Raw genomic sequence first — 13811 nt, 5'->3', positions numbered from 1 at the left:
ATTGTCGTTTTTGTTTTATTATTTAAACGTTTGAAGACACGCAACTTTATCCGTACGCTCGTGAGAATATTTTCTACGTCAGTCATCCTATCCTATCAGTTTATCCTAGGTTCTTTTAAATATTTTGAATAATCAGAGTCTGTCTCTGGCTGTGCTAGCACATTTATGCTTGGGAAGTGTCACGTCGCCGTGTTATAACAAAGATTAATGCACGCTTTTAAATGCTTATAATAAAGCCATTAAATATTTATACGTAAGAATGTATCGTTGTTTTTCTTTTTCCAGCTCGTTAAGGGAACACGGTGTTTGCCGTATTGGAATTATTTTATCATAATACAGTGGTTATTGTTATGCCGATATTATCCGCTAGGCTCCCGGGGCGGTCATTGTGTTCCTATATGGCGAATGTCAAAAGCGTCGTCTTAATTATCAGGCGCGGCCATACAATACGAACTAGATTCGAGCCAGATAAGAGCTATATCTAAGTATTGAATGCGGCCGGACTCGCGGCCCACTTACTGCCTTAATAATAACTTCAACCGTGTGTCTCATTGTATCTTTGATTATTCCGATCTAAGCATTGAATCGAGATAAGAATATGAAGTAATAAACGCATAGTTTATTTTGAAAACAAAACAATTAAAACGAGAATAAACTCGATTTGATGAAATCATTTCATTACTTGTTTATAAAACTCAGTGAGAAGGTATTTCCCCATTTAAACAATGATAGGTTATTATCAAAACAGGATTAACCTGATTGAAGCAGGTGTATTTTCTGGTTATTCAAGAAATCTTGTTAAATTATTAATAAAAAATGCTATTGCAATGCGCCACTGATCTATTTATTATATCAGTTTCTTGGGAAGTGGAAGAACAATAAAGGGATTTCCGATTTCCACGGTAAATAATGGATCTGGAAAGAGACAAAGGTGCTACACCTTTGTCTCTGCGCAAGGTCAACTTTTCCCACGACATCTATTAAACGACTTCAATCACGCGAATCGTGTCATTTAATTAGGACTTTACTAGATCAATAATAAAGTGTAATTAAGACTATTACTGTAACACCAATTAAACATGATTATGTATGTAATTCAAAATTTCATCTTCCACAGTTTTTTTAATAAACGTCCCATTACTATAAGGTATTAATAATTCTCGTCTAAAAAGAATATCGGTATTTTTACAATAAAAAGTGGTGGTTATGAAAGTGAATACGTGAAGGTAAACATGAAACCAGGAGCGGTGAAACTAATACTTGTGGTCAGGTACAGGACGAGTTTAACATAAAAGAACTAAATACATATCATTACTATGAGAAATGCAATAAAATGCAGTGTTAATATTATGTGCAACACAATAAAATTCATTATATATTTTCATCAGTTTTCACTGCATGATAATTAGGTATACTGGTTTGAATATCATGTTTTACGGTCATTTGAGTAAGTACGTAAGCTTTCTAAGTACCAAGTGAGGTAAACATCCGGCCTTTAACCGTTAAGGGCTAAGGCTCAATCGACTCACAAATAAATGTTTGAATATAAAATTCACGAGATGAAGCTGAAGCTGGTTCGAAATTACCACTTTGATATTAGGATTTAATGTATCTACTACTTGTAAAGTTTTGATAAAAGTTTAAATAAATCAATGACCCGATAATTAGAGAACAATCCTGTTAATATGTACCTTTAAAACCTTTGTTAAGTAATGCTGATAGTTTACATTAAATATAGAAAATAATGGAACAAATCGTTAATATCTGGTTGTCATTTATCAGTTAATTGATTTTAATTAAGGATATATAGACATATGTTATTCATATATGTAATACAAACATATAGTCGGAAACACCCGTTTGTATTTACTTGATATTATTCCGCCAACAGATATTTTTAGAAATTTTTCACAACACGATGAACATATTTGAACAAAATTATGAATAACACTTACCTTAACCGTTTGATTCTTAAGCGGTTTATCAGGATCGTGGATGTACTCAAGCGTAATGCCGTAAAACTGGCCCTTATTGATGTACGTTATTCGGTCATCTTCTCGCCGTTGCGAACTGCTACTCGCCGTTTCTAAGTGGTACTTGAATCCGTACGGTGAAAACCTATGGAAAAAACACTGCATTAGCATACCTGTCAAACTGTAATCAGATAACGTGTATGTCAATTGTCATCGCATAAAGATGAATAGATCTAGATAGCGTAAAAGTTGCTACGTTACGAAGTAGCCCAGTAGGCACAGAGTCGTTGTTTAGAAAACGTGTACAGTAAAACCAGATTTTATATATAAAAAAACGCGATTTCTTCTTTGAGATAGTTATCATCAGAAACATGCGACAATAAAGTTTCCCTGAAGTGTAGCAATAAAAGAGATGACAAAAAGTTGAAATCTTAATTGCACCGTCCGCAAGCCTGCTGCGTCATTACATAAAGACGTGGATTTCCACATCTCAACGTGGTAAAAAACTATATTTTCTCGATGTTTCCTGCGGTACACAACGGAAGGGAAACCCCAATAAAAGTAGCTGGTATCGCGTGCTGCGTGTCATTGCAGACTTATTGCGTGAAAATCGCGACAAAATTATTCGGTATAATGCACAGGACGGCCAACACCAATAACGTGGCGATCTCAATCCGCGGCCCACGCGCTCAATGCCTGCGAGACCAAATCAGTCCCCTTCATTATCAGTACACCTCATGATTCAGTCCCTTAAAATACGCAACACGATAAAAAGCTATAAATCCCCACGAATTATTTATTCCAACGATAAATTATAGAACAACGAAATAGATAGCGAGCTTGCAACGACTTAGTTCGAGTGGAGCTTACACCATTACTTAAAGCTTATTGAAAACAATTTGGTAAACAATTCCTCTGATGTTTGCGATTTAACTGAGTTGGTACTGATAAAGGCTGTGCAATGCAAACTCGGGCCGACATTGACGGATCGGCCGCAGCGGTGCTCGCCTATCTGATTCTCTCTTACTGAACGTAATTTCCATTTGTGACTTGGCTTTCCATTGTCATTGGTGAATTATTTTATGTTCCTTAACTTTGAATGCATATCGTAAAAAGTTTCACTAAGACTACAAATAGGATGTTCAGAGATACAAAGGGTGGACATAAAAATTGCGCCGTATATAGTCACGTATATATTTTATCACCTGGGATTCAGCCATATTCAGTTATAAATAACGTATTGTTTTCCAATGAGGTTCATTACAAATTTCAGCAGCACAGGGGCCAAAAAAAGGATACTTCCTGCGTGAAGACGAGGGCCTTTCATGAATAAATCAATCGATGAGGCGCGGAAATTGATGAGTGAGCAAAAAGCCTTGGATTGCAGCGACAACAAAGTGCTCGCAATAAAAACGCACAATAAGATAAGAGTGCGCAGGCGTCCCGCGGGGCCTGTGAGCAGCGCCGCCAAATTAGATGCGCATAAATCTGACCCTCTGTGTATTACTTTACCACTTACTATGATATTTCGCTATATTTATTCAGTTTTGTTTAGATGGCATATCCTTGTCATAGACTATACGATTCCACGTTGCACACACACATCTAAAAGAAACTGCAATCGTAAAAGTTTACATTTAGTGTATAAAATAACTGTGGATTTGTTCTTACATTATTACTAGCATACCAATCGGAAAATTCAATCTTTGGTGGAATAATCAAAAATAATGGTATTATTATTTTTATACTTGTGTGAATTCAATTTCAGTACGTACATTAAAAGTAAAAAATGTCTTAATATATAAAAGGAATGCTTTCTGTAATCGTTAACATATATGGACTGGATGATGTAAGGATCGCGTGCAGACCGCAATCCTGTATCGTCAGTATGATTGCATTTAGTAATTAGTATCTATGTATGCACTATATACGTATAATCGTATAGATTAAGGGTAATGTTTAAACGAGAAAGATTAAACCACTTAGAGGTGTAAGAGCAATTCATCGCGCAGGAAGTAATTTGAAAGTCTCGAAACATTTCAAGATGTTAAAAAGTAATGCACACATTTAAAGATTGAGTTACTAGAAATGAATTCCTTTTCCTGACTGAAATTATACTAGAAGCAAACAGGCAACGGGATCTCTATACCAGTTTGGTATAAGTGGAAAAGTAAATATAATACCATATCGTACGTTAATTTACCAACTTTTAATTTTTCAGTCCATTAAAACCTAACGAGTGTTAGTTAGGTACGGTTGGTTAACTGTGAGAAGTATTGTTTTTCATTGGAAATTTTTTTCTTATCCAAAATTTACAATAAAAAGTGTCTGCATTATTAACAGCTAATTGGTATGATAGCAATGCTAATTCACTAATAATTTTGAAAAGCGTTTTCTTGCCATACTAGTTTTCTTATATAGGTATATAATCAATTTCAAAATGAATTTATTACTTTTTCTAGATTGGAAATAGTGTAAGGTGTGTTAAAATAAAAGTGTTATACTTACTTCCTGTATTACTTTGAAATTTCCTTTGAAAGCATGAAAAAAGGTAAACATAAGGAAAGAAGTTTCGAGAAATATTTATGGTGTTGAATTAAACCTGTCTTATAGTTTATAGATATTGAATCGAGCGTATATAACAATTAACTTACTGATAAGAAAAAAAAACACTTTAACTGGCACATAATGTCGTCGGATCAGGGCAATAGCCTCACAAAACATTTGTTATTTATTTTATTTAAAGTATAGAAAAGCATTTGAACACCGCTGTTGTATGTTTAGTGAAAAATTAGGTTTGAAATATGGAAATTATATACGTAAAAATATAAGTTGAGTCATTTGAATTAATGCTTCTTTGACAAAATACAAGGTATGGAAAGAGTCTTAATTTTCGTAGCCAAGGAAACAAAAAAAATCATACTAACCATTTATTTATATTTTAGTATCCATATACCTCTATATATATGTGTACCTCTGTATAACGAAATATCATCCTCAAAGATTTAAGCTGCCACGTGCGTTTGTACTTATTTTTTGACAACTATATTAAAAACCCACGATCTATTAGCGTCTTAAGCCTACTGACAAAATGATTTGTAACCGTCCGTGAAACAAAAGTTGTTTACTTTTTAAGGTAATTGACTTTTCATTAAAATTGGTTTTGACAATAGTGAACATGAAACGAATATTACTTGACAATTGTAAACTAAATAAACTTATATTTGGGTTGAAGAAATGTATAATAGTGATTTAAAAATACAATTTGCATCACGGAATAAATGTTTTGAAAATATTGTTTTTTTTAACAATTTATAATGAAAGTAATTTCAAACTAATTACAAAAGCTTATGCGATTTGTGCGTTTGATTAAATATTATCGTATATTGGCTGTTCGAAATACCCCGTTGGTATATAAATATAGCATAATATGCGAAATGATTAACATGATTTGCGGAGTTAGTAACTAATTGAACAGTATTCAAACTTTAGTTTTTTATTATATTATATTCTTTTGCATATACAGACCTTTTATTGTATATTTCTTCTTTTTTTGACGTTCATAAGTGTATATAACCGACATGTATTAATGATTTTTGAATTTGAATTTAAAGTTTGAATTTATTTGTTATTATTTTTACTATATTTTATTTAACGTTTATGCAAAATTCAAGCACCACAGTCTATAAATTCGTACAAGGTGATTAAGCAAGCCAATTATTTAACATATCATTTAGAATGCCATCCGGCAAATGTGAGCTACGAAAAATATGCGTTAAAGAATGTGATTTTGCATATTTAAAAGCAGTTCTGCTCCCTTCATCTCATGTTCAATTGTACGTTTCATTAAGAAATATCGCTAAATGCTAATTAATTTATCCAATTGAATTTATAAAATTTTGCGTAACTAATTGACGCGCAAAGTGTAGCTTGGTTGTTAGTTTTAGTTTGTACAAAATTTATCTAAGCTGTTTCAAAATATTGAAATTTAGTTTTTGATGCTATAAACGGTTCCAATTAGAGGTCGATGACGTATGATAAAAATGTGTGATGCTGAATTGACTCTTAAGTGACCATCTTAAGGCTTTATTCGTAGCGGGGTTACACATAGTATTGTCTTTTATTGACATAACTTTTACACATTTAAAGAAAACAATTTTTTAAAGAATTGAAGTTATGTATTAGTATAAATTTACAATGATTTTACATAATTTAAAATTTTTCCGACGTTTCGCGTGCTTTACAGCGTGCGTGGTCACGGTGACTACACATTTGAGTTTAGTTATTTCGTTCACATGAAATTTAATACCAATGAGTCCTTTAGTATTACTAATAAAAATACTAAATTAATATAATAATTAAATTCGAATTTAGAATATAAATGAATACTCACACTTTAGCGATTTGTATTTTATCGGCATCGTTCTGTCTGCCAAAATCGTGCCAGGGCCGGGTGCGCGGAGCTTGCGCGGGGGAGTGGTGAGCTGAAGGAGTCCCACGACCATCGTCTCCCACTGGCTGCTGACATATTACTGTATACTCGAACGACTGTAAAATTAAATTGATTACTATGCTATCTTGCATTTATATCAAAGCATGCATACATTTTGTGAAAATATTAAATTAATTCGATTTATTGGTTCCACTGAAGTGTCTTTGTTTAATTAACCGTTTTGTTTTTGTTCACACGAATACTTAAAATTAAATGTGTGCCTTTTATGATCTATTGTCTCTATTCCGATTTAACCCAAATACTTAAGTCTGTAGTAATATAAAGTTGATAATTATTTATTATTACAATACCCTTATTTTACTAAGCGTTGTTGGAGGGAGTTTAAATATTCGAAACAAAAAACAAATCTTAACAGAAAATTCGGCCATAGTAAGTATTTATTATTACAATTTATGTTCTATTAAAGTGATTTCAAACAATAAATAATTTATAGTAAGCTTTGAATGTTCTCAATTTGCAATATATTTAATATACCTAACTAGCAATAATTATATTTTAAACAATCAACTAAAAGTTGATATAATTCTATGCCCGAATATGGCACCGGTACTAAAATACTTAGCACTAACTCAATTCAATCATCAACACTTCACATATTTATTGTACATTTTTTAAAGTTTGTGCATGTGAAATGAATTAACAATAAAATAAAAATAAATTTATCATTTATGAATTGGTGGTGTGATTGTAATAAATAATCCTTACTACGCATTATGATGACATGATATTATCTATAACTCCTTACATTAAACTATATGAATCTGATGTTCATGAAGCGACAAAAGCTTTATTTATATACAAAACGTTTTTCATAAAAATTACATCAGTATAATATCACCGGTTTCACTAGTCCTCATCAGAAATAGTTAGTTTAATCTAATTATTTTTGATCTAATCTATACTAATATCCTCCCTAGCTTAGGGATATAGTATATAACACAAAAGAATATATTCAAACGTTTTGACGACTCGTTTCTACATAACCATAAAATGTTTTCTTTTATTATGGCATTAAGAATTACTCATTTACTTAGGTAAATTACATAGAATTTTGTTATCATTAATTACATCGGTATTCCGGTTTTAGTCAGCTTAGTTAGATTTTAGTTCGAGACACAAATTGAGCCAACGTAATAATCAAGTTAAGTTTATTGAAGTTAATTCCTAGTTAAGTACAATAAACAATAAAGCGTTAGAATCGAGAATACTCGTGAGCGCCACACCTAGTAGTAAGAATTAGTCCTTCAATACCACTTATCTACTAAACCGATTATATTTCAACCGTGTCAATTTATTATTTTAAATATGTATGTATTAATTTATGTATAACAGATTGCTTCCGAAGGTCTCACATGGCGAATATTATATGAAATGAAACTAGTCACGTGCCTACGTGCCGTCTACATAAATATTATGTTACATAGTTTTACGAAGACAAACATACGTTATCACATACATTAAAAATATTTAATTTTAACAATTTATTAGCACTTTACTTTACCAAGAAATCCCTAACATACATAAGATATGTTTCATTAATATGCTTCTAAATATTTTGTTTATCTAATTCGTTTGGAAGTGTTCGTTTGTTAAAAATAATCAGCTCAAAAAAATACTTACTCATTTTTGAACACCAAAAATTTACTGAAATGTAATCCATTATGTAATGATTAGACTTATACCATTACAAATTACTTAGATTTATTAATGAACCAAAACCAAATTCATAATGGATTCCAAATACCTAATTAGTGATAAGTATTTTTTTAAATTGTATCGTATCATTAGACTTTTCGAATGTCGGCTACTTATCGCACTAACCATAATTTAAAAGTTAAATTACTTAACTTATTTGATACTATATCTAGCCAAGATATTTTGGCAACCCTTAAGTTTTTTAGATGATGTCTATTAAATACGTAACATTATTTGAACTTACATAAAACTAAAATGTGTATTTAGCATAATCAATATTAACTCATTTCTACTCGCCGTAATGGAAGTTATGTGATCGTTTTGTTTTATTTACTTTTTGTTCGACGTTTTCATTGTTTGATGTCTTAAGCGGCTTAGTATTAAGTGTATTGAAAAATATATAAAAAAAACCAGTGACCAGTGAGAGCGGGGGGGCTTCTCAGAATGTTGAATATAAAAACCATATTAAAAAAAAAAGGAATTTCTTAGGTGTCTAAGTCAGTAATCATTAGAAGATTTTGATGTGTAGATAATGTAGTTATTTTTTATGTCATTGTAATAGTTCAAGACGTATTACAAAGACTAGATGTACTAATATTAACTCTGCCAGATTATTCTTATTGGAAAAAAAACATTTGAAAGAGTTAAATGACAGAAGCGCCTGGGATATCCAAAAAGTCAAGGAAAGATGCTTTATAGTAAAAAAAATATATCCAGTTAGAAACTGGTAACTTGTGTCATATGGTAAAAGACATTTTATCTTCCTTGACTTTTTAGATACATTGTGTTTTGCGTGGCTAACATGAATTAATGTGATTGGGAAGCCCGCCCGCCCGCGCCCGTGTCACTCGTGGCACCGACCTGCTGAACAGCTGTGTGATCTCGAGGAGTAACGGCATCAGCTCCAATGCCACTGTCCGGTGAAGGCAGATCAACAGTCAGGCCAGCCGCAGCGATCACACTTTTGCTGTGGTATCTAGGCGCCGCGTAGCGCTCACCAAACGCCGAGGCGGAAGGTGATTCCGTATCACTATATGGAGGTGCAGCTCTCTGTTGGTAGCCATCACCGACGAAGTATTCTCTATAGTAGGGCTCTCCTGAGAAGGTGGTAGACTGCCGCGTGTATTGTTCTCCGTAAGGTGTGGGGCTTGGGGTGCCCGGTGGAGCGAACATCTGTGCGGCGTACATGGCCGCGTCTGGCAGCAGCGAGCCTGCCGAAGAGGCGCGCGATGGCACCGGCGACGGCGATGCGGCCTCGCCCCCCTCGACCGCCACCTGCGGACACACGCGCCTGTTACACGCGCTCTCCCACGACAACTGTCCACTCCGTAACGTCGACGCGTACATGCCGCGTCAAAGCACAGTTCACAGCTCCTAGCACTAGTTGTCTATACACGATCACTTATCAAACTATGCCGGATAGTCCTGCGGTTCACCTGTAGCGGTGGACGCTGGGCGGGCGCGAGCCGGCCAGACCGGGGCGCGGGCGGGCGCTGTTAGAGCGACTAGAGCGAGCGGCTCGCATCGTACGTGAATCGCAACGAATGAAACATGAGTGACCGGCAAAGAAAGTGTGTAAGTGCGTGCGCGCGCGACGGCGGCGAACGGACGTGTGACGCACCTTGTGTCGCGGCGGCTTGAGCGCGTGTTCGGGCTCGTCGACTACCTTGCGGCTGAGATCCTCGGGCTCGCGCTTCACGAGGCCCGCGTGGAGCAGACCCGACAGCTCGCCCAGCTCCGCCCCGTGCGCTCCATTGGTTGCCTTCAGCGTACCGCCGGCCCTGCGGAGGGGAGGGGCGTCATTCGCGATACTGCGCGCGCGCAGCTATATTATCTACTTTGCAGTGCGCGCGCAAAATCACTTGTTTAAGAGTAATTATTCAAACTTAAGATTTATATACTAATTTACTACATTTATCGGTAATAGAAATAATTATAAAAACAAGGCTATTGACAATTCTTGTATGATGTTAAACATTTACATTAAAGTATCTAAAACTCTTAAACCTGAAAAACTAATAAATGAACATAAAATACAGAAAAAATATACATTATGTGACATGCAATGTGCGTGAGAGAGATATTTTCTCATTAAGTATGGATGAATATTACTATCTTAATAAATTAAAAATATTTAGGATTTATTTTCTCCTTATGCTAAATAATAAAAAATGGTACTTAAAGGTACAGGACATATGGACAGACGGACCCCTACTTATTATAGAGAGGCAATATTACTATTTACATAAAATTACATTCTATAAATCATATTGGAATAATCAAAAACATTTCTCCTAAATGAAATCTTAAAATCATTATTAAGGATTTATATTTTAAGATAAATCCCTGTTACTATCTGAGAATTAATTTGACAGGAAAGTAACATAGAAAATCCGAAACTACAAATTAAGAAAAAGTAAAAAATATTTCTCTTATCATACCAAATTTGCACACTGTATCTATTATATCAAACATCAAATCTATTTATTTTGAAAATGATTAGGTACACCGCATACATATTATATTTCATATAATAATGTCAGATTATTCTAAAAATTCTGTCACCCGATACTAGAATCCTTTCTTTGGAAACGTTCATTAAACATGTCAAAGTAATGAGAGTTATAACCTTTTAATTTATGTTAATTGTTAACTAAATAAAGTCCGCTAGCTTTACGTATAAGAAAATACAATATTTATTTAATTTAATTAATAGTAATTTACGATCACAACATGTAAAACGAAAATAAAAAAGATCTTAAATCTTAGCGCTAATCGCAATATATTTCCGTCAAACCCATTTTGTTTTTATGTGATTGTTTACAATGTAATAACTATAAATCGCCCATAAAATGTTGTTGTTGGGCATTGAACATTTAAGACTATTACAAATACCACGGAGGCAGTTACATTAAATTCGCTTGATTTGTTCGCACATGAGTCGTGGACATCCTTGCGGGGCGCGGCTTTCGTCGGTGTCAGTGCGCCGATTTATGATAATTGAAGGCGTGTTTCATTGGCGCTCTGATGTTTATTTTAGATAAGAATCCCTGTTGGCACTATTTCATGTGATTCGGTCAGGACTCGACCTCCCGCAAGCTGATCCAGCCGTGTCCAATTGCAAGTCTGCCATCGCTCATTCTTTACGATTTATGCATAAGTATTGAAAATACACGAGTGTGAAATTTACATGTGATAAGACTACAAATTTTAATTATGTATTTCTTTTTGACTTCGAGTAATAAAGTATTAAGGGAATGTTTTGACATTCAGTAAAAAAGATTGATGTTATTACAAAAGATGCAAATTATGTTCAGTTAATCTGGGTACAGCATGCCCACGGCGAGGTGGCAAACTTTAGTTATTCATTTGCGTTGAGTACAATGCGTTGTTTGCTTGTCATTTATTGTAAGCTCACAGACTGCCTTTCGTCGGCAGCTGAGCCCTTAACATTATTTTTAATGCAATTGACATTATAATAATACCTAAAACACTTCATAAATACTTATTTAAAACTTCATTGTTTACTGTAGGTAGGTACATATTTTATTTAGAAATCATTTAATTAAAATCAACAAAATTTAATTTGTATGATCTTTTAATTACATTTTATTAATATTTTTTTATTAAAAGAATTATTAATAAGATAATTGATAACATGTTGTTTACTTTACTGAATATAATATTATGGTAAGTGAAAATACTTCTGAGATTTTCAGTTACATTCTCTCAGTCTCTCAAGATCTATAATCTGATAACAGTGTCATGTTGCAACATTAGCATTTCACTGCTTAATAAAATAGGAATTCACCTTCCTATCTACCTACTTTTCGAATGCAAATATAAAAATTTCTATGAATGGATAATCGGGACCGTACTCATATATCAGATGCGATCACCTTTATAATTATTTGCAATGTTTACTTAACACCCTTTCACACATGAAGAAACTTTCATAATGCTCTCCACCCCAGCCCTCGTGAAATGAATCCGTTACAATTATACATTTGTGTCGTCTTATCTGATACTAAATTGAAACGCATCTAAGAAATCCGTTTTCTAAATAAAATTCCTCGATATACGCACACGCACACGCCACAAGCTAATTATGCATATCTAATGTATTAATTAATTACACAGGAAGACATAACCTCAATAAATTTAATTTACTACATTCGTTGTTGATAGCATATTTAATATCTACAGTTAGGTATGTGTTAAAAGCAAGAAGTATGTTCACATTATAGGTTAAATGTTTCTTAAGTAGTTAAAGCTTTAATTGATTTAATGTAATGTTGTAGCTCTCGAGGAGATATAATCTATAAATAAATAATAATTTCTTATTCTCGACATAGCAGTTATTCTTGGACTGCGTAGACGATAAAAATCAAAGGCGACGACAGTTAAACATCGTTTGACGAATAGATTAAAATCTATCAAAAGATAAAGCCAGATGAAGAAGGCGCTTGCAGCGGATGTGAGTAACGTAAATCCATTCTATTTGAATATATCATTCGATAAAATGTAGGTTTATTGCTACTTTTCTCACGGAACTGATATCTAATACATTTAAAAAAACTTTAATTGAAAACATTTCGCCATTTGTCCAAGCCATTAAACTTAAATATTTGATTGCGCACTTTCCAATTTAAGGCATTTAGTTTTTTTCCTTTACCTATAGGTCAACCCGTTAGGTAAACATTTCTGCGGTACATGTGCTAGTAATTATTAGTTAATTTTAATAATATAAGTGTCGTAGCAACAACCGTTTGAAAACTTCAGCTGTTCCAGAACAAAAAAAAAAGATATAACAGATGTCCCAAGAATGGTCAAGCCCTGATTGCTCGATGTGCGATGACCATCACTTTAAAGGGACTTAACGAAGTCTATCTTTTTACACATTATCTTTTCAAAGGGACGGGTAATTCCAGGGGAGCTGAATGGTATTAACTGCTATCCTACTAACAATACAGATATCTTCAAGAGGAACCGGTTTCAGATGTAAATGGGTCACACGGTTCCAGCTACCGAGGTTTGTAAAGAAACCGCGACATTGCCATTTTATATGTGACTGTTTTTATTTACGAAGTAGGTATCTATTAACGTCAATTGCGAAATATATTTTGTAAGTTTACATTTATATATAGCTATTTAAGTTCCCTTAAACGATTTGATGGGGTATTTTACGTGATTTACATTTTGAAATCCGTAGAAATTTAGCAAATAAATTTGTATGAAAAACATATTTTATCGCACAATTTTCCTATTAGATGTGAATAGGAACGTAGGGGTCAGGAGGTTGAAGCGCTCGTAAGGCGCGTTCAATGCGTCGCACTAACGCAAATGTTCAACCTTATGTTGTGATTAGTTATGGCGGATGTTTTTACCTAATACTCTACGTACACATTACAAGATAACCAGAAGTTAGTCGCCCGTGCACGACACTTTTACGAAATGTTACCGCCTACGACGCACGAAGCACAGTGCACTAGTTAATTTCGTTATGTATGTATTCAATTCAAATCTCACTGGCGATTTAGGCAACAGAGAGCCGAATCTGATGCTCTGGCACTGAACTATATAATGGATTAGCATACAAACGCGAGCTGCGACACGACAGACTCGGATGG

The 13811-nt window shown here is 34.0% G+C and overlaps 1 protein-coding gene across 4 annotated transcripts in view; it reads right to left on the bottom strand.

Annotated features, from left to right (window-relative positions):
• The window catches only part of LOC111004083 (protein grainyhead), a 70262-nt gene that overhangs the window by 17252 nt on the left and 39199 nt on the right, over nt 1–13811 (bottom strand). For 3 of the 4 annotated variants that reach the window (XM_022274923.2, XM_022274926.2, XM_022274924.2), the window contains exons 4-7: nt 9803–9962; nt 9043–9456; nt 6367–6521; nt 1956–2118 (exon numbers count right to left, since the gene is read on the bottom strand). In XM_022274923.2, coding sequence (XP_022130615.2) covers nt 1956–2118; nt 6367–6521; nt 9043–9456; nt 9803–9962 — 892 coding nt within the window. The remainder of the gene's footprint in view (nt 1–1955; nt 2119–6366; nt 6522–9042; nt 9457–9802; nt 9963–13811) is intronic. The other variant, XM_022274927.2, reaches the window with a different exon arrangement.

This window comes from Pieris rapae, chromosome 1, assembly GCF_905147795.1.
Source record: "Pieris rapae chromosome 1, ilPieRapa1.1, whole genome shotgun sequence".
NCBI lineage: Eukaryota > Metazoa > Arthropoda > Insecta > Lepidoptera > Pieridae > Pieris > Pieris rapae.
Note: the sequence above shows the minus strand (reverse complement) of the source record. Positions and strands in the feature narration are given on the sequence as shown.